The 20437-nt window shown below is 49.0% G+C and overlaps 2 protein-coding genes across 2 annotated transcripts; one reads left to right on the top strand and one right to left on the bottom strand.

Moving 5' to 3' along the window:
* Positions 1 to 556: 556 nt before the first annotated feature.
* On the bottom strand, positions 557 to 9054 carry NOCT (nocturnin). Its single transcript, XM_050320516.1, has 3 exons — positions 8788 to 9054; positions 3543 to 3812; positions 557 to 2680 (listed from the first exon to the last, which is right to left on the bottom strand). Exons 1-3 carry the CDS (start codon positions 8975 to 8977, stop codon positions 1845 to 1847), a joined length of 1296 nt encoding a protein of 431 aa, XP_050176473.1. The 5' UTR covers positions 8978 to 9054; the 3' UTR covers positions 557 to 1844.
* A 5431-nt stretch (positions 9055 to 14485) lies between these two features.
* Positions 14486 to 19775, top strand: LOC126642670 (protein NYNRIN-like). The gene has a single exon (XM_050320503.1). It carries the CDS (start codon positions 14782 to 14784, stop codon positions 18064 to 18066), a length of 3285 nt encoding a protein of 1094 aa, XP_050176460.1. The 5' UTR covers positions 14486 to 14781; the 3' UTR covers positions 18067 to 19775.
* Positions 19776 to 20437: the final 662 nt, after the last annotated feature.

A 20437-nucleotide genomic window follows, 5' to 3' on the forward strand; every position in this document is an offset into this window, starting at 1 on the left:
GACTTCTAGTTGACAGACTCTGTACTTCATTTATCAGCAATGCAAGTACAGTAATTTATGGGCTGTGTAAAGCACATACCTGTGGCACTTCTTGCTCTTCAAATTAGGTTTTAAAATAAAGCCACAAATTGAGCTGCCTGTTGTTGGGAGCCAGCCCTGCTGGCATCTTAGCAGCCCTCGGGAGGGATATTTGCCCTCTGCTTTGCAGGACTGACCAGGTTTGTAGCTCCACACAACTGCTGGAAATGGTAATATTTGCAGTAATACAGACTGTAGGCTTCATCTCTGCCTAGGGGAGAGAGCAGCTTAAAGCTAAAGGTAACTCCCTTCCCTACAGATTTGCTGTGGAATTTGGGCATTTCAGTTTGGAGAAAGAGCACATGCTATGAAGGCAAAGCAGATCTCTGACCCTGTGAGATCAGGACTGCAGGGTGGGGGAAGAGGTCTGGAATGGGAAGCATCACCACTAACTTGAAGCTCCAAGTAGTTGAGACAGGTCACCTACTTGGGAACAGGAACCTGGGACAGGGAAATGAGACAGCAGCAGAGACATTACTTTTTTTTCCAAAGACTTTTATTAATAAACACATGGAACATTTAGGAGTTACTATGTACCCTACTTTACATGGAAGTACTGCTTTATTTGCCCTGACTCATCTTTCTCAATTATCTAAATGTCAGCCCAACCCCAACTGCTGTCTCTGTTCCCTCCTCTCCCCCTGTGGCATTTTCTGGCATAGTGGCATGTTTACAGTCCATATATGCAATTCCAATGTCATACCAATGAGCATCACATGAGTTACTGTACTAACACAGCTCTGCTGGAGCCCAGGTGCTTGGCCAGAGTTCCCCTGGGCCCAGGAGCAGGAAGCTCCTGAACACTGCATGATTTCAAACCAACTTTTCCCAATAAATAAATATTATCTTGTGACAGGTTCCAGTGTAGCTTTAGGTTTCTGAAGATAAATAAAATCTTTCAACATTAAGACTGGCCCTTCACTGAAACAAGATTGACAAGACTACAGATTTAAACCATTTAGAAAAGTAATACTTGAAGCAGAGGAAGAAATACTCCCTGGTTAGCTGTGCCCTCCAGAGGCAAGCACAGAAGAGACGAAGGTTACAGTGCACATACCTACAGGCTGTATGTGTGTAGCAGACACATGCACATTGTCCTGGAAAAGTGAGGGTATTACTCCAGGTCATAGTCAGCCTCTATTTCCTCACCTGCTCTTACTGGAGGGGCCCTTCCTCACACTGCACCACCATCCATTCACTTTCAATGAAGTCATCATTTCAGGTCACATGAAAATGAGAAGACCACACCAGTATGAACTTAAGATTTGTTCGTGTCTAATCTGCATTAAGCTTCCTTCGTATTGCAACAGAAAAAGATTTAAGAGAATCTCACTGGGCAGTTGAACCTCATTCCCTTTGGTACTTGCAAAAGCTTAACATGAAATAAATAAAATTAGCATGCTGTCAGGGCAAGTTGTTTTACAAACACAAGTGATTTAAGTTCTAAGGCCTCCACATTCATTAGAGGATTAAATCCTTAAACAGGGGGCTTAGTGAAAGGATAAAGCTCATTTGCCTTCTGGTTTTCAAACCCTGACATGGCAAGAAGACCACGGTAAGAACACTAGCTTCTTTCTTCCTCCCTCAAAGGCTCCACATTAATGAGGGCTTCCTGAAGGACAAGTGTAATTCCAAACAAGTGCCCGAAATAATGTTTAGTCAACAGTGTTTCCTCATCTTCCAATAGCTTCCAGCTTCAGAAGTCTTCTCTAAAATAAAATAGTGGCGAGTTCAGTCACTGCAATACCAGGTGGCATTCCAACACATTACAGCAGCCTGTCAGGGTCTTGATTAAAACTAAAGTCACACACCAGGGACAGGTGATCCGAGGGGTAATTGAATGAGGGCAGCCTGTTGGGCCCAATTTGCTCTTCAGTCAGCAAGCCCAGGGCTGAGTTCACATTCAAGGCGTGCTGGGAATACCAGATATAATCCAGCGTGTGCCGGCACTCTCCCGAGGGCCGGATCTTCCAGGTGGTGTAGGGGGGCTCCGACTGCCCGTCGGGGCTCAGCAGCTTGTACGCGCTGTTCAGATTGAGGCTGGAGTTGGAGAATTCCCTGTAGACCTCCTCGGTCGGCTCCGCGTTGAAGTCCCCGCAGACGATCAGGGGGATCTTTGCCCCTTGGGTGATGTTCTTCAGGTTCTGGAGGAGGTCACAGCCCTGTGCGGACCGAAACCTCTCCCAGCCGGTGCGGGCCTTGAGGTGGGTGACGGCGATGCAGAACAGCCGCCCGGTCTCGTGGCACTTCAGCGTCTGCGCTATGGCCACCTGGTTGGTCTTCAGCTTCATGGCCGTCAGGCGGATGTTGGCGCTGTTGACGAGCTCGAAGCGGTCCTTGAGGAAGAACAAGGCGCAGCCGTCCGGCCCGTTGTTCCGCTCCACATCCAGGCACGGGGACCACGGCTTGGGGAAGAAGGTGCACTGGTAGCCCAGTCGGCTGAGGAGTGGCTCGAATGTGTCAAAGTAGTGGTCGACTTCCTGCAGGCACAAGATGTCGGGCTTATACGCCAGGATTTCCTCCAGGATGAGGCACTTCCTCTCCTCCCATTTCAGAGCTTCCATGGGGCACTGGATGAAGTTGTCTTTGCCTTCCCCGAGAGCTGAAATGAGCAGGGAGGGGGGAGAAAAAAAGGAAGTTACTGATGGCTCCAGCAGGCTGTCCTCCAGGTTTGGCAGAGGCCAGAGGTGCATCAGTTTACATGCAGGTCATGGGTTTTTTAGCAGTAGCTGATGACTTTAAGGGTGCCAGGTTTGCCAATGGGTGCGAGAACCCCTTCTCAAACCACTGGAGTCACTCAAAAAAAATTAAGTTCCCTTTACAGATACAAGACTTCCTCTCCCTTTTCCCCCTACACTGTGGCAAGTACTTTCACATGTGGCTGCTGCAGCTTAAGCCTAAAAATAAAATGCAATGGGATAGGAGTGACTTAACTGCAGACTGTTAAGGCAGTCCCTACGGGGGGTGGGGGGGAGGAAGGGAAGGGGAGGAGACCTGCCACCCCAAAAGATTTCAAGATGAGGCTGTTGCACAAGTCAGTTTACAGCCTTGATTTGGAAATACCAGAAATTATTACAAACAAAAGTTAAAATTATTCTGAAGAACTAAGAATTCCCATAGCAGATCTGAATTCCTGGATAATTAACCAATAAACTAATCAGAAAACTTTAGACAAGGTTTACAAAGAATAAAATTTAGGGAAGGATGAGTCTTTTCTGGGGGTTAACAACAACCTAAAACTGATGGGTCTTTTTGAATACACTGTGGTCAATTAGGACAGGAATTCAGGGCTACTTTCGGCACCACAGTTTTAAGGAGAGACCCTTTTTCCTTTCCTACAAGACAGAAGGGAAGCCACTATTTCAAGTGCTCAAAATACTCCCTCTGGCCCTCAGCCAGTACCTCACGTAGTTCACCTCTCCCTTTGCTCTGCCAGGGAGCTGCACTTGGTCTCAAGGTCATACCTTGGGCAAGGATGTTCCACTGCATGACCCGGATGGGACGGTGGTTGCTGGCAGTGTTCTTCTTCAGGTTCACAAAGTTCCTCCGGAACCGGGGCGGCCGTTTCTGTAGGACCATCTGACATTCCTCCAGCAAATCCTTGGGGTCTATAGGATCCAGCCGTGCTGGGTCTAGCTGCTCCAGGCAGTCCTGGTGCTGGGACACGGCACCGCTGCTCAGCGTCTTGGCAAGCACGCTGTAGAGCCGGCTGGTGCTGTTTCCCATGGAACACACTGGAAAGGAAAAACTGTTATTAAGAGAGGTCTACCCTGACTCTTTTCATCACTTGGGTGCCTTGTTACAGTGCCAGCAATTTGGGGTTCATACAGGAGCCTGTTCCTGAAGCTGAGACAAAATAAGAAGGATGCAGAGGCAAGGTTAGTCCTGTCCAGTCTCATCACGTTCTGCCTGCCATCAGGGGCTGCTCACCTCTGCAGCACACAAACAGCCTGGTTTAAACATCAGGCTTGTGTCTTTTGAGGGAAGAAAGGAGTCTTTCATCCATAACATGGATGTAGGGCTAAGATTAACTCTGCACGCATTGTAGAAAACAGAATTGAGCATACTTTTCCCCCACTCAGAGAGGAGAGAGCCCAGCAGGTAGACAAATACTGCCCGCTCCTTATTTTGTGCGCAGCATTTGTCTGTGATGGAGGTGACACGCTGTTTGACCTGGTACCATGTCCTGATTTGCGATGCCTCTAGGCTGCAGGCTCCTGCCTGCAGAGCAGCAAGCAGGGTGACTCATTCCCTCGGGTTAATATTTAATAGGGATCTCTGATCACAGCTTCATCTATCCCAAAAGTAGCAATGTTTTCTGGAGTGTGAAGCAGCCAGATGCTTTTGCTGGCTTAGGCCTCAGGATGTGGAATGGAGAGGGAAGTCTCTCCAGCCTCTTCACACAAGCAGCTGTCCCCAACTCTCCCTCTAAGGCAGTCATAGGTCACAATTGCCACGGGGAGGGTGCACGTGTGTCTCCACTCTGTTCTGCCCTTTGGCTTACACAAGCTGCAGCCCTCTTCCCTTAAAGGGTCAGCCACCAGAGCCACCCATTCCTTTCAGCCAGCAGCCCTCATGCCTGTTTTGCTGTGAAATACCTCCTTCTCTCACTTCCCAAGAGCACAAGCAGTACCACTGCACAGCCATAAACACCTCGAGGCTTTGCTTAGTGCAAACACACATGGGACAGCAACAAGAGCTGGGCTTTGGGCGAGCTGTGGGGGAGTCTGCACAGTTTGTGATGTTCCTACGCTGTGCACGCCCTAAGAGCTCTCCAACCCTTTCTCAGAAAATGCCACAACACGTGGGGAGCTCTTGAGAAGTGGCTGTGTTTGCACTTTTCCATGCACAGCACTCTGCCCCAGTGTGCCTGGACACTTTGCTTCCCTTCAAACACGGGTAGGAAGGGCAGTACTTGCACCACAACAACTTGCACAAGAGGCAGCTCTGACCGAGTTTTGTTGTTGTCTCAACCTATTTACTCTAGTTGCATTTTGCAAAGAGAATCTTGGGCAAAAGAACTTCAGTGTTGCATTGCTGTTGGCCCACAGTGGTTTTTAAGTAAGTTTAGTTGTATGGCTGAGTTACTTAAAAAAGGAAGAGGAAGAGAATTGTCATCTTGTGCTCGTATCTTGCAGCAGATTTGGAGGGCTACTCCACACATACATTCAGACTGAGCTACAGCATTACCAGCTGTAAGAGCTGGTGACAGATATACAGTAATGACAGGCTAGATGGGCAGGCAGGAAGATGGAATCCATAACAGTTTAATAAACATAGTCAGAAGGAGTAAAAGCAACACTCTGCAGTAGAAACCTCCTGTCCTTGTATTTAGCAAAATGAATACTTTTAAAGACACCAGAAACCACTTAATGTGTGTTTTGTAAGCCCATGGAACAGTGCTTCTTAACATTTCTAAGGAAGTTGTAAAATGGGACTTTAGACTGGATGGAGGACATTTCTCCCCATCTCCATCCTTTTAGTTAAAGTACCAGGAGAGTTTCTCAGAGTGAGATGTGAGCTTGAATTCATTCATAAACATGAATGTCTTTATAGGGAAATTGTGTGTAAAGTGTTTCAGTTTCTGCAGTCTTTCTCAGCTTAGAATTCTTGTCAGAAAGGAAAGTACTGCTGAAAGTAGAAGAAAGGCCATTTGATAGTGAGGGAAACATGAAATCCCTAAGCACAGGACATGGCTGCGAGGACATGGGGAGCAGGAACCAAAGCATGCTCTGTGCTGGTTACAGAAGGGTCCAGCTCACACACTACCAGGGCTGCCAGGCAGCCATGCAGAAACCCAAGGAAATCAACAGAGCTTTTAATAGAAGCTCCACAGGGAGCCACTCACCTATTTTTAGGGTAGGTACAACCCATAGCTAAGTGCTGCAACTGGAGATAAGCACACGGTGTTTTCTTCTACATCGAGGATGCCGTCAGCATCTGGGTAAAGCCACGAGCCCTACACCCCACACCCCCTTCCGTACAGCCCCTGCCATGCCAGGGATGAACATGACCAACACAGGGCTTTTCCAAAGGAATAAGCAAGAGCTCAGGCTGTTTGTGGCTTGACCTGAATCAGAGGGATGATGTTGAGAAAGATAAGGTAGGTGCGATGCAGCTGGAGCCAAAGGTCTACTGGCAAAGCCCTGAGCAGCTTACATCTGTTACAGCAGGATGCAGGCCAAGTTCAGCCACCCAACCTGCCAAGCCGCAAACAAAGCCAGAGTACTGTCTAAATCTCATCATCCCCAGGATCATGGGGTATCCAGCTCTTTATGGGGCATAAGGCACAGCCTAACCTGCACAGGATGCGCTATGGCCCAGCTGCACAGATCTGACAGCTTTTAAAGTCAGTCATGTCTCAGGCAGGAAAAAGAGCTTTGGTCTTCTTTTGAGGGCCCAGGGAAGATTGGGTGAAAGAAGGTCTGGACTGTAAATCAAACACTTTCAGTCCTGGTAGAGGTGGCTTGAGAGTTCTTAGCTGAAGCAGGGAGGGGCAATGTGCTCCTGCGGGAAGACTTCAGCTTAAGATGACTGCTGATCTGCATAACTTCTTTGTCCCCAGCGTGCTGAAACCATCACAGCACGGTCTGAGCCGTTCTGCAGAACAAGGGCCAGACCAGCAACCTGAACATGGAAACTCCAAACACAAAAAATCCATTCTGTTATTTCTGCAACACGGAACATGTCCACAGCAGCCAGGCAAGTACAGGGTCACTGTTCCAAAACCTTACAGTCCAAGTTAAGTGACCTGTAACTTGCTGGGATAATCTGTGCTGTGCCATTGTGGTGCTGGCGTGTGCAGAGGAACAAGCGGACTCCTGAGCTCAAACTACAGCAGTGGGAAGCGATCATGGAAATGATTCTCTTGGTGGAATGTAATAGGGAACACCAGCTCAGCAATTACTCTTAAAGGTGCTTAAAATAAAAAAAAAAAATACCTTCGTCTCAGCAAAGGTGGTACCTCAGCACAGTAAGGGCAAAGGAAGAATTCAAACTGCTCATTAAACCTAAGAACAGGGTGTAAACATCATCCAGCACAGAAGAGATGAAATTCCAGGATCTCAGGCAATGAGCCACCAGAGACTTTATTTTAAGGACTTTGCTTCAAAGATGAGGGCTGCAGAGGGGTATTGGAGCCAGGGCCCTGAGCTGCTGAGTAAGGTGAACAGCATTCTCACTTCCCTTCATGTCCTACCTCCCAGCACTACCTTTGACCAAAAGCCCCAACTCATTTACCATCTGGATTTCACTGCCATGTGAATGGTTCCACCACACTTGCAGCCTGGCCTGTAGCTGCATCAGCCTCCATAGCCAAGGAGGCTGGCAGCAGCCAGAGGTGCCCTCCCTGCAACTCTAATTCTAGGAAAAACTTGACAGGTGCCATCCCCATGTGACAAATCCTGTGCTACTGAGTATCATACTACCCCTACAGTGGGACAGCACTGAGAGCTCATCACAGCAAGGGAGGTGCTACCTGTTTGTCAACAGGCAACACCAAAAGAAAAAGGAGCCTCAAATCCTGCCTCCAGTAATATACAGAATCAGTACTTGGCACAAGCTCTGAAAACCTTTTTCCTCATGAGTGCTTTAATCACGAGCTCGATCCTGCCAGCTCTCAGGCACATATGCCTCTTCCCAGCAGCGCCGTGAAGCTTCAATCCTGCCATATGGTATCCTGGCCTGGTTTCAGCAGGAGGAATAGGAGCAACCCACCCCACCCTGGCTTTTACACCTCCCCTGTAACAGCAGCAACAGGGAACGAACACACTTCACCCCAACCCCAACTGAGGGCAGTAGGAAAAAGTGGATCTCCAGCACACCCAGGCATGTAGCGCAGCCTCCGATATTGCGACTACATTGGCCAGAAAAGCTGTAGCTGCCACATTCCCTGGAAGCGTTCAAGAGCAGGTTGAATGGGGCTTTAAGCAACCTGGTCTAGTGAGAGGCATCTGGAACTAGATGACCTTTAAGGTCCCTCCCAACAGACACGCTCGTCAGCACGCATGGCTTAGGGCTGAATCCGAACCGCAGGGCTGCAGCGGGTGCGTCACCGCCCCGCTCCCAGTCTGGCCACGGGTCAGCGAGCAGAGGGCAGGGAGTGGGGCGCACGCCAAGGTGTTTTTTTTCCTCACGGGCACCCAAGGACGTGTGGGCACTTTCCAAGTCTCATTTGGGGAACGAGGAACAGGGCGCAATTATTTAACGGTGCAGGCAAGCAGGAACCTGATGGGCCGGCATCGCTGCTGCTGCTGCCTGCAGGAGAGTAACCCAGGCTCTTCCCACACACTGCCTCCAGTAAAAAAAAAAAACAAAAAACAACCCATTGTGAGTCAAGCTCATCCTACACAGAGTGCAACGCTAGGAGAGAACACCTCAGCTACTCCACAGCGGTGTAGAGAGGACACTGCCCCTCTGGGTCACCAGGCAGGTTACCCCACCGATACCTGGGTTTACCCAAGTGGGTGACACCGAGACACAACCCCTGTGCAGCAACCGGCGCGACGCCCGGTACCGCCTGTCGCGACTCTGCGGGATATCACCCGCTGACACCGAGCGAGCGCCACGGCCTCGGCCTTCGAGGCACCAGGGCCGGGAGTGCCGCGGACAGCAGAGCCCAGGCGCCCCTGTGCCGGCCGTGTGAACCCACGCGGTTCCCGCACCCGCTCCGCGGGGGGCAGTCCCGCACCTCCCCTGCCCGGTACCCACCTGTGCGGGGCGGCGCCCCCGGGGCGGGCGGGCCGCCCGCTGCTGCCCGCGGGGCGGCGGCGCCGACGGGCTGGGGACGCGGCGGGGCGCGGGGACGCGGCGGCAGCGACAGGCGGGAGGCCGAGGCGGCGGGGGCGCAGCAGAGGGCGGGCAGCGCCGAGCAGAGGCAGCGTGCGGGGCTCTGGAACATGCTCCCGGCGGGATGGGACGGGGCGGGACCGGCTGGGATCGGAGGGCACCGGCAGAGCCTCGGCTCCCGCGCCCGCCCGGCGCCCGCGCTTATACAGGCGGCGGCGCGCGGCGCGGCCGGCACATCCGGCACATACCAACCACGCCAGGCGGGGAGGGGGTGGTGGTGGTGGGGGGGTGAAGACGCACTGCACAAACGCGCACCACCGGCCTGCACCGAGCCCGCCCGCGCACACCGGCGGAGCGGCCGCTTTCCGCGGGCAATCCCGCACCTCTCGCTGACCCGGCGGCCGCTGCGCACCACACCACTCGCGCCCCCCCCTCCACGGCCGCGGAGTGGTGTGGCCCGGCGGAGGTTCGCACGTCAGCGCAGGGCTCGCGCCCCCTCAGGGACGTCGGGGCGGCTCCGCCCGCCCCCCCGTCAGCCGGGAGCGGGAGCGGCACTTCGGGGTTCGCTCCCGCTGCGTCTCCCTCTCATTTCCCAGAGATTTGGGCCTGGTGCCTTGTCTACAACTCCCGCAGGAGGGGGGAGAGGAGCGGCAGGCGCTGATCTCGTCTCTGTGCGGATCAGTGACAGGACCCGAGGGAATAGCGTGAAACGGTGTCAGGGCAGGTTTAGGTTGGATGTCGGGAAAGGGTTCTTCACCCAGGGGGTGGTCGGGCACTGGAACAGGCTTCCCAGGACAGTGGTTGCAGAACCAAACCTGTCTGAGTTCAGGTGTTTGAAAGATGCTCTCGGGCACACGGTGTGAATCCTGGGGATGGTTCTGTGCAGGGCCAGGAGCTGGACTCGATGATCCCTGTGGGTCCCTTCCAGCTCGGCATATTCTGTGATTTCTTGTGCCATTTTGTTGCTTTGAACCCTCTTGGCTCTTGACTGGTCTCACCCAGATTTCATCCCTCAAGGCTTATGCTAATTCTGTCATTTCTCATATGTAATTTTATCCATCTGTCTTTGTTCCTAATTTCTTTTTTTTTTTTTCCCGATTATCAAAGCATAGATGGTGATAGTCTCGCAAGCCCTCTACTGACAGACTTCTCTCTCTGCTGCTTTTCTGTTAAGAAAGAGAGTAAGCTGGGAAATGTGTAGAGCAGCTGCAGTTTCAAAGGTGGATCTTAGATCTTGGTGCTTGAACTTCCACCTGGCTCTGGGTAGGCTCATCTAGCCCTCCCTAAGCAAAATGCTCTAATGATTGAGTGATTTTAAGTGAAGGAAAAAACCCAAGAAAGATAATTAAACAATGGCTAGGTACTTAGTACCCTGCTAACTTCTTCAGCCGTACTGCCTGCCCTCACCAGGGAACGCTGGGAGCACGGGAGAGGCTGCTGGAGAGCCTTGAAGGGAAAGGCTGGAGCTTGGATTTCTCTGCTTTCAGACGCACGGACCACTCCTTGAAAATCTCTGTGCGCTGATTCATATCCTCTCTGCTTTAAATATGCATGAAAGGGACAGAGGCTTGATTGCCATGCAAGACTGGGAGCCCCGGTTACTTGCACCTGACTGGGCTTGTCTGTTCTCAAGTCTGGACACACTTATCAGAAGGGCAAACTTGTGATTAAGAGTTTATTTCCATGCTTCTTGTGTGAGATCATCTGTAACCAGCTTTTTTCCTCCCTTTCTAGAAGGAAAGAGTGATTGGTGACTCATGAGCTAGTCTAATGGCCCTGCCATTTCTGGTGGGATTTGGCAAAGGAAATATCTGCCAGCAGTGGCCTAAGGGATAGGTAGCCTGGGTTTAGTTGCATTCTCTGCCACACTGTCACTGGCAGATTAGAGGCTTGGTGACAGGGAAGCTGATGGCTTTGTGGGCCCATCTCTGAGCTCCAAGTCCTCGTCTCCTGTCGCATTTCCTGGCATTCAGGTGTCTCTTATCCTGATGGCTCTTCATTGCTCTCCTGCCTCATGGGAAAACCCTTGGGTTTTGCCCAGGGCTGGCTGTTTGTCTTCCTCGCCTCCAGTTCCAGCATATTTCCTGGAGCTGCTTGTCGCCCGGAGAGCTCAGCAGTCCCTAAGTAGCTAACGACTGGCGGTACAATATGTTTGTTATTCATTTTATTTCTCTGATGACTCAAGTAGCTGGGTTGAGGCCAAACCACCTCCTCGTGTGATCTCCAAGGAGGAAAGACAGAAGGTTTCCTTCTTCCTGCTGTACTGAATGTGCTTTTCCCTGCTCTTTTGAGTGCCGGCTTTCCCTAGCTGTGTGTGACCAAGCCAGTGTGACAGTAACAAAGGAGGATGTGAGAGAAACAAAAGTTACTGATGATGCACAGGGCTGTTTTTTCGGGGCATACCGCTCTGTTCCTAGGTTTGGGAAAGAGGAGCGATTTAGCTCCAAAATGTGAATCACTGTTTGCTTGGCACCCCTTGGGAATGGCCCTAATAGCCTTCCCGGAAAATAAAATCCTTTTGAAAATACACAAAAGATGCAATTAATCTTTTAAATAAATAAATAAATGTATATGTGACTTGGAGAAAAAAATTTCTTTGGAAAATGATCTCAGCTGTCCCATGTGCATCTGACTGATGTTTCCATTAGCTGGGAACAGTGAGCAAATGGAGAGAAGGGGTCCAGGTCAAAGGGTGCATGAGGCTGTGAGAAATGCTTTTTTCTTAGCTTTTTGACCTGTTCTTACCCTGGAGATGCTGATGTTTCAAACATGCTGGACAGACTGTTAATCCTGTTCCAATGCTGTGGAAATCCCAGGTCCAGCAGGGTGTTACTAAAAAATACAGCTATGACTGAAGTTTTTCCAGCAACTAGTAAGAACAATGATTTCCACAAACTCCACTTCCTTGGGATTAGTAATGGTCTGAGGATAATAACCCTTCCACGTCCTTGGTCAGTCAGCTCCTCCCAACCGGTCATCCCTATGTCAGGGAAGTGTTTGTGCTGCCTTTGGTACAGCTGCTTTAACTGCCAACGTTTTCAGCTTGGAAAAGCATGCTCTGGACAGGAAATTTCCATCTCAGGGGAGCTGGACAGTAGTCACTGAAGTGTCAAAGTGGATTAACAGGCAAAAACTTGCGGCAGTTTGACTCTGCACAGCACAGATGGCTGTGAGTGTGGCGGTTTCAAACTTCGTGGTGCACACTCATCCCAACCCCTTCTTACTTCTCCCATGAGCAAATGCCATCACCTGGGCTGCTGGCTGCATTCCTGTGGGATGCCTTGCACCACCAGGATGCCCTTTTTCCCTGTCACAGCACCAGGAGCCCTTCACCTCCCCACTATCACCCTGCTGTGGGTCTTCCTCCCTCCCTTAGCAGCAGGACTGGGAATGCTTACCTGGCCTCCCCTCCCTGCCTCACCTTGGTTTTGGGCAGCTGGGAAGAAGCTGGGAGACAGAATTCGGTGCCAGATGTGGGGATCTCAGTAGTTTTGAGGGAGAAATGCCCCAAAACAGGTTCACCCGAGGTGACAATAGGGCAGAGATCTGGATGTTTTAAAGCAGGCTGTCTTGCCAAAGTTGACTGAGTTTCCAAAGCACTCAGCTCTGATTTTTCAAGCATTTCAGTCGCTAAAGCATCTCAGAAAGGGAGTCTTTGCCACTTGAACCCAATATCCGTCTTGCTGAGAAATGAGTAGCATTAAATCTGGGCAGCAGATGGCAAAAGTGTTCCACATGGCTGAGGAAGAGAGAGGGAACAATTGTGACACTTTTGACATCCTATGAAAGAAACATGCATGTATATTCATCTCAGATATGAGTGCACACTACAATGCAGATGATTAAATAGAGTACTTCATTTTTGGAAGTAGGTGTCTGTCTAGGAGGTGTCTGCCCGTGGAATCAAAATTTCCAAGACTTCTGCCTCTCTTTGGAGCCACTTCAGCCACTTGTGCTACAGTGCTACCCGAGGAAGGGGAGGATCATTCATTTCCATTTAGCATATTTAGCAAATATTTCCATTTTAACCCTTAGTCTGCCTTCTGAGCAACAGAAACGGGCACATTATCCATTCAGGATGTCATTGTGACCTGGCTGTAGCCTCTGAGCAGTTATCAGATGGTGACATGATTTTCAGGGGTCTTTAGAAAGGTCAGGCTCTGTAAGGCCTGGCAGGGCTGCCGTTTCCTGGCCTGCTGGAAAGAACTGGAACACTTAGTCATGCAGGAGCGGTTTGCCTGCCTCCACTGAGAGACTGAGGCAAACAGGAATATTTGGTATATAGCCCTTGGGGTCATCCAGCGTCCTGCCTCCAAGCACGCTTAGCAAAGCTCAGCTGCTTTTCTAGTGAAAAGGATGCAGTGGTTGCACCCTGCCTGATCTAAGCAGTCATGTATCAGAGTCCCAGAGTTTTCCTGTCTTACTCACTGTAGTTTGGAAGCTGCTCTGCAAATCCCCTGTGTGGATATTTTATGTCCTAAGCTACATTGCTACTCTTCTGGCCTCTTCTTGAAAAGCAAAGTGATGGGTACTGTTGGAGAACTCTCTCTGATGTAGAGATGCTGAGGATCCTTGGCTGGGCACTGCACTCCTCAGGTGAAAGGATGTTAATGTTCATCTTTGGAAATAAATGCAACTTCTATTTTCCAAGCTCCATTACCCTGGTTTCATGGTACCTTGGTGCCTCAGTAAAGAAACCTACCAGTCATCAGTTTCCAGCCAGTACATTTGTAGTTCCAGAGGGACTGGAACGGTGGAGCTGGCAGCCAAACCTAGGACTGGACTTTCCCCCGGGGGTGTGCTCGGTTGCAGTGCAGTGGTTGGGCTGCCTGGAGGCAGGGCTGCAGGCAGCTCCCACTTTTTGGTTAGCATCCAGGCCTGGCCAGCACCCAGCTCTGCTCTGCGTCACTGGCCCTGCCGGTTGTGCAAGTGCCCCTGTGCCGGACGTGCCCCCAGTGGCTTTCATAACCCAGCTGGAGGGGATCTGGAGCAGGGGGGAGCTTTTCCCTCGACCACACCAGGCACCCTGGTTTTCCCTAGCTCAGAGGCTTTGCTCAGCTCTGACCGGCCCCAACAGGAGTGAGAAATCCTGACATTCAGGTTGAGAAGCACTTGGTGCTGCTGGACATACCAAACTGGGAGCTCCCTTTTGGGCATCGAGTGGGGCTTTGGGCTTCTCGCTCTTTCTGCAGCCACCCTGACCTCAGGGCACCTTGGTGTGTGAGCCTGAACAGCCCCTGACCCTTCTGCCCCGGGTCCAGGCAGGTGCCTTGGCAAAACCCGAGGTTTTGCTAACCCCCAGCCAAGAAGGCCAGGGCTGGGAGCTGGCTGTTTCCCAGGTGTCTGGCTGGGCTCTCTCCTCTCCCCAGCTGTGTGCCAGGGGGGCTGCTTTGCCAAGGCAGTGCAAACAAGTCACGGCAAAGGCCACCTGGACTGTTCTAGAATATACTTTTCACCCTGCAAAGATGTTCTACTTATTGAACAGCAAATTCCTCTGTGATTTCCCTGCTTGTAATGCATCAAACATAGATTTAATTAGGAATAGATTTTTGTTCTTTCAGGGCAGCTTTAGGAGATGTGGAAAGGTACTCTTCCTTCTGTCCGGACTGGAAAAGGAAAAGTGAATTTCCACCCCCTCCTCCAGCCTCCCAACTGACTTTAAGCCAAAATGCATGAAGGGAACCGGAGGTTTCTACCCCAGCAGAACCTCTGGTTGTAGCTAAGCTGGGGGGAGAAGATGTGGAATTTTTAGTTGATACAGGTGCTGCATATTCCGTGTTAAACACCCTGGAAGGGAAACTGAGTCAAGATACTGTAACTGTGGTTGGTGCCACAGGGGTAAGTGAAATCAGGCCTTTCTTCAAACCCTTGAAATTTAAATTAGGGAAACACTGGGTAACTCATCAATTCCTCTATATGCCAAATTCTCCTATACCTTTATTGGGTAGAGATTTATTAGAAAAACTGGAAGCTGAAATTAAATTCTGTAAGGGGGGGGGAATAAAAGTTATCATCCCTGACACTAAATATATCGAGGCAGCCACCTTCTTCATACAGGAGAACCACGGAGAGATCCCCGCAGAGGTTGAGAGTGCTGTGATCCCTTTAGTGTGGGCTAGCGAATATCCTGGGAGGTCCAAGCGAGCAGAACCCGTAAGCATCACGCTCAAGCCAGGAGCAACACCGGTAAGGCAAAAACAATACCCCTTGAAGCTAGAAAGTCGTCAAGGTTTAGCACCCATAATTGAAAAGTTCCTTAAATTTGGCCTATTGGTAGAATGTGAATCTAAATATAACACCCCCATCCTTCCAGTGAAGAAAGCTGATGGTAAAAGCTATCGATTGGTCCAAGATCTGAGGGCAATCAATAAAATAACAGAGGATATATATCCGGTAGTAGCGAACCCCTATACCTTGTTAACCACATTAACAGAGGAATTAGGGTGGTTTACAGTGCTTGATCTAAAAGATGCCTTTTTCTGCATTCCTGTGCACAAGGACAGCCAAGAGCTTTTTGCTTTTGAATGGGAAAATCCTGAGACAGGGAGAAGAACTCAACTTACATGGACTGTCTTACCGCAAGGCTATAAGAACAGCCCGACGATATTTGGAAACCAGCTGGCAAAAGAACTAGAAGACTGGAGAAGGCAGCAGCCAGAAGGACTTGTCCTACAGTATGTAGACGACATACTAATTGCTGCTAAAAGTCGGGAACAATGCATCGAGCTCACTGTAAGTCTTTTAAACTTTTTGGGACTAAGTGGATATAGAGTCTCAAAAGAGAAAGCACAAATTGCAAAGGAAATAGTCATTTACCTGGGGCTTGAAATCTATCGTGGACACCGACGGCTCAGCACAGATCGGAAAGAAGCCATCTGCCGTCTCCCAGAGCCCCACACTGTACGAGAAATGCAGGCTTTTCTAGGAATGGTGGGGTGGTGTCGCTTGTGGATAGCTGACTATGGGTTATTAGTTAAACCCCTATATGAAGCACTGAAAACAGCCAAGAAAGGAGTTATAACATGGACAGATGAGATCAGAGCTGCATTTAAACAACTGAAACAGTCCTTAATGTCAGCTCCAGCACTAGGACTACCAGACCTAACCAAACCCTTTGAACTGTTTACATATGAGCAACTAAATGTTGCCCTGGGGGTACTGTCACAGACCCTGGGAGACCAGCGAAGGGCTGTGGCCTATTTCTCCAAACAACTAGACAATGTCAGCCAAGGATGGCCAGGGTGTTTGAGGGCTGTGGCAGCAACTGTTATCTTGATCCAAGAGGCCCGGAAACTCACCCTGGGACAGCGCATTGTCGTGTATGTACCCCATGCAGTCCAAGCTGTACTTGAGCAAAAAGGGGGCCACTGGCTGTCCCCTAGTAGAATGCTTAAGTATCAAGCTGTGTTGTTAGAACAAGATGATATTACCCTGAAAACAACATCTGTTGTAAATCCTGCTATGTTTCTGTCCACAACATTAACTGACAGTATGCCTGAGCATGACTGTTTACAGACCATCGAGGAAACTTATTCCAGCAGACCGGACCTGAAGGATGAGCCTCTGGAAAACCCAGACTGGGAACTGTACACGGACGGAAGCAGTTTCATGCGAGATGGAAAGCGGATGACAGGGTATGCAGTGACAACCAGGGACGAGGTAATCGAGGCAAAGGCCTTGCCTGCTGATGTATCATCCCAGAAAGCAGAACTCATTGCATTGACAAGAGCTCTAGAGCTGAGCGAAGGTAAGAAAGTGAATATCTGGACAGATTCTAAGTATGCATTCAGTGTGGTACATGCCCATGGAGCCATCTGGAAAGAGAGAGGGCTACTAACTGCACAAGGCAGTGGAATTAAACATGCTGATCAAATCCATGCACTCCTTCAAAGTATCTGGAAGCCAGAAAAGGTATCTATTATGCATTGCAGAGCTCATCAGAGAGGGAAAACAATTCCTGAATTGGGAAATCATTTTGCTGACCAGGCTGCAAAAAGGGCTGCAGAAAAAGGCATTCTAGCAGTAGTTCCACAGAAAGAAATCGATTTGACAGGGTACACCCCAAAATATGATGAAAAGGACCACCAATTAATTAAATCGCTTAAAGCTGAAATCAAAGAAAGTGGGTGGGCTGTTACACCAACAGGACAGGTTGTGGTCACACCCCCACTCCTAAGGGAAATAGCTCTGCGGGAACATGAGGCTACCCACTGGGGAATAGAAAACCTTCTAAAACACCTAAAGAAAGTAGTGATAGGGACAGGTATGACTGAAGTCGTACAATCCATAGTAACTAAATGTGAAATCTGCCAGCAAAACAACCCAGATACAACCAAGAGGGTGGTACTAGGAGTAACAAAGGCTGGAAACCTTCCTGGAGATTACTGGCAAATAGATTTTGCTGAGTTACCACCGAGAGAGGGATATAAATACATACTAGTGCTGGTTGACACTTTTAGTGGATGGCCTGAAGCTTACCCGTGTCGCACTAACACAGCAAGAGAAGTGGTAAAAGCTTTGCTTAATCACATAATTCCAAGATTTGGGGTTCCTCTGGGAATGTCATCAGATAGAGGGACACATTTCATTGCAGTGATAGTGAAAGAGGTGTGTCGCGTCCTAGGAATTGTTTGGGACCTACACACTCCCTATAGACCTCAGGCAAGTGGCAAAGTGGAACGCATGAATGGCACTCTTAAAATGCAAATTGGCAAAATTTGTCAGGAAACATCCATGTCATGGGTTCAGGCTTTGCCTCTGGCTCTGCTGAGGATTCGTATCCAGCCAAGGCGGAGGGATAACATAAGTCCTTATGAAATATTGTATGGAAGACCATACCAAGCTCCACACATTCCAGGGGACATTCACATGAGAGGGAAAGTTGATTTACAAAAGTATTTAATTGCTTTAGGCTCTACTTTACAGAAGCTCCAGAAATTTGTCGAGCTTTCAAGGCCCATTGGATTGGACACCCCTGCTCATCAATTCCAACCAGGAGACTGGGTCTACATCAAATGGTGGGACAGTGATCCGCTGCAAGCCAAGTGGAGAGGACCTTTCCAAGTCCTGCTGACTTCCCTCACTGCTGTCAAAGTTGCTGGCAAAGGACCGTGGTTTCATTACTCCAGAGTGAAGAAAGCTTCAGTTCCTGGAACTATCAGCAAATCAGAACCCAACTCAGATGAAGAGGATGTGCCATAAACTGTTTCTACTGTACATGTTATCTGTACAGTCGGTAACTATGAATCGAGTTTGGGATCCAAAACTGCATGTGGCCATAGTCCAAAATGTATCCAAAATTCTCCGCAAAGATGACTGCTGGATTTGCACCCAAATACCAGCAATCGATGGTAAAGATAGCATTTGGCCTCTTATTGGCATTTTACTAAACGAAACAAACTTTGGTAAGTCTATGTTAGAACTGCCAGGAACCTGGAAGCCAGTTACTGAGGCCTACTATCCGGTAACCCTGACTCACGTAATGTCTGACCAGGACAATTACACTGTCCCCTGTATGGTTGTTAATGCTACAGGAAAAATCATTCTCCCTCCTTACTGTGATAAAAATAAATCTACAGAAGAAATAGGCCCAGAAGTTGTAACAAGGTTGGCACAAGTCCCCTTGAGATTAATCCCCCCCCATGGTTCAGGGTGGTACTGGATTTGTGAAAAAGAGGCTTGGAAAGTTTTGCCCCTTGATAAAGATCGGGCCTGTGCTCTAGGGGCTGTAATTCCAAACATAACAATCTTTGACCAAATTGATGAAAAAGAGGAATGGGAAAAGAGTTATCTAAAAAGAATGAAGAGGACAAATAATCCCCTTATTGACCGTCCCACACTCTTTCACAGTATAGTCAGAGCCATGATCCCATCTCTAGGGGTGAGTGAATTGGAAAAGGCAATAGTTAACATCTCAGCTGTAATTGAAAACATTCAAGATCAGGCTTCAGATGCAATTTCAGCTTTACAAGAGGAGGTCCATAGTCTGTCTCGTGTAGTTCTACAAAACCGACTGGCTCTTAACATCTTGCTAGCCTCTCAAGGAGGCGTGTGTAAAGTCATCAACACCAGTTGCTGTTCTTACATAGACCAAAGTGGAAGAATTAATAACGATTTGGCTGCAATTCGGAATCAAACTAAAATTCTACATCAGGTGTCTCTGGACAATGTCTCACTGGGTTTGGGAGACACTCTCCACAAACTTACTTCATGGTTACCGAACTGGACCTGGATTAAACAACTGTTTCTATTGGTAATGTACATAGTTAGTGTTTGTGTAATAGCTTATTGCATGAACCAATGTTGTAGATGTTTCTCATCTTTTTGGAAAGTGATTAGAAGTAAATAGTAGAGATTGGACAAAATTTTTGAGTTTTGTCCAGTCTCTAAAGGGGGGACTGATACCTTGGAGTTTTGATGTTTTAATTTTTTATTTTTGTAGACCTTAGAAGTAGTTATGTAGTAAATGTAGATTTTAGAGTAGCAGCATATTATCCCTTTACCCTTAACACACCAGCTCAAACCCCTGTTACCCATTCCCATATCAATTCCCTAAATTCCATAGCCTGTTTAGTCTCTTTTTCAAGGTAGAATTATAGAAGAACACCCTAACCCTACGGAACAAGATATAGCCATAGACCCAACAACCTTCAGGTCTAGAATTCTGGAAGGCCTCCAAGGACATTACGTGCTCTGAGGAAGATGAAGATGAAGAAGAGGGGGTCCCAAAACGCCCCCAGACCCAATTCTCAAGAGGCGTGGTGGGGGCAGAACCTGGGTGGTGGCTGGACTGGATTGGGTGAAAATCATTATAAAAACTGTGGACATCTGTATTGCGGGAGCGCGCGCTGGGGGTATTCCAGAAAGCCTGGGGACTCATTAAAACTTTTGTATCCTTATCTTATCTCCTACCTAATTTGGCTTGGAGTCTTTTTTTTCCCCACAGCCATTTAGGCAACAGGGTGCATGCTGCTGTTTTCCTTGGAGAACATATGAACTTTCTGCATTCATTGTGTTCTAGTTTCTTTTTTTTTGGAAGAAGTTCTAGTTTCACCCCTCTGTCCCAGGGATATCAGGGAATTGATGCAAGCTCTCCCTAATAGACTTTCAGTAGCTTTAAATCCAGAAGACAACTGGCAGAGAAAGTCATGGTCAGAAGCTGATCCCTGCAGTGTGAAAGCATCACTCTGCCTGGCATGGCTGTCTTCAGGGGGCTCTCAGGGCTGTCTTCTGAATCTCTTCACTGCCATGTGTCAGTCTCCTCCCACTTCTCTTCAGCTTGTTTTGGTGCTTTACCACGCTGGGGTTCAGCTCAGACTTGGCTTTTGGAGCTGGTGCCACCTCCATCTCCTGCTCCTGGGTGTACGGCATGGAGAAGGCAGCCCATGACTTACGGGGCTGGCTGATGCCAGAGAGATGCTCCAAGGTGGCAGTGATCTGAAGCAATACAGGTTTTATTATCCCTTGACTGCTTGGTGAGTTTTACAGGACCCTTCTGAGCTCCTGCTGAGGGTGTGTAAGTGACATTTCATCCTTGGTTTCTCTGTGTGAAGTAGGGATGCACTAAGTGACT

Source organism: Myiozetetes cayanensis, unplaced genomic scaffold (assembly GCF_022539395.1).
Source record: "Myiozetetes cayanensis isolate MyiCay16 unplaced genomic scaffold, myiCay2020 scf24, whole genome shotgun sequence".
NCBI lineage: Eukaryota > Metazoa > Chordata > Aves > Passeriformes > Tyrannidae > Myiozetetes > Myiozetetes cayanensis.

Excerpts from the sequence above, each read along its gene's own strand:
- LOC126642670 (XM_050320503.1), top strand. The coding sequence starts at position 14,782 with ATGCCAAATTCTCCTATACCTTTATTGGGTAGAGATTTATTAGAAAAA.
- NOCT (XM_050320516.1), bottom strand. The coding sequence starts at position 8,977 with ATGTTCCAGAGCCCCGCACGCTGCCTCTGCTCGGCGCTGCCCGCCCTC. Across the intron at positions 3,813-8,787 it reads GGGGGCGCCGCCCCGCACAG|TGTGTTCCATGGGAAACAGC; the intron begins GTGGGTACCGGG and ends TTTCCTTTCCAG. Across the intron at positions 2,681-3,542 it reads GTGGAACATCCTTGCCCAAG|CTCTCGGGGAAGGCAAAGAC; the intron begins GTATGACCTTGA and ends TGCTCATTTCAG.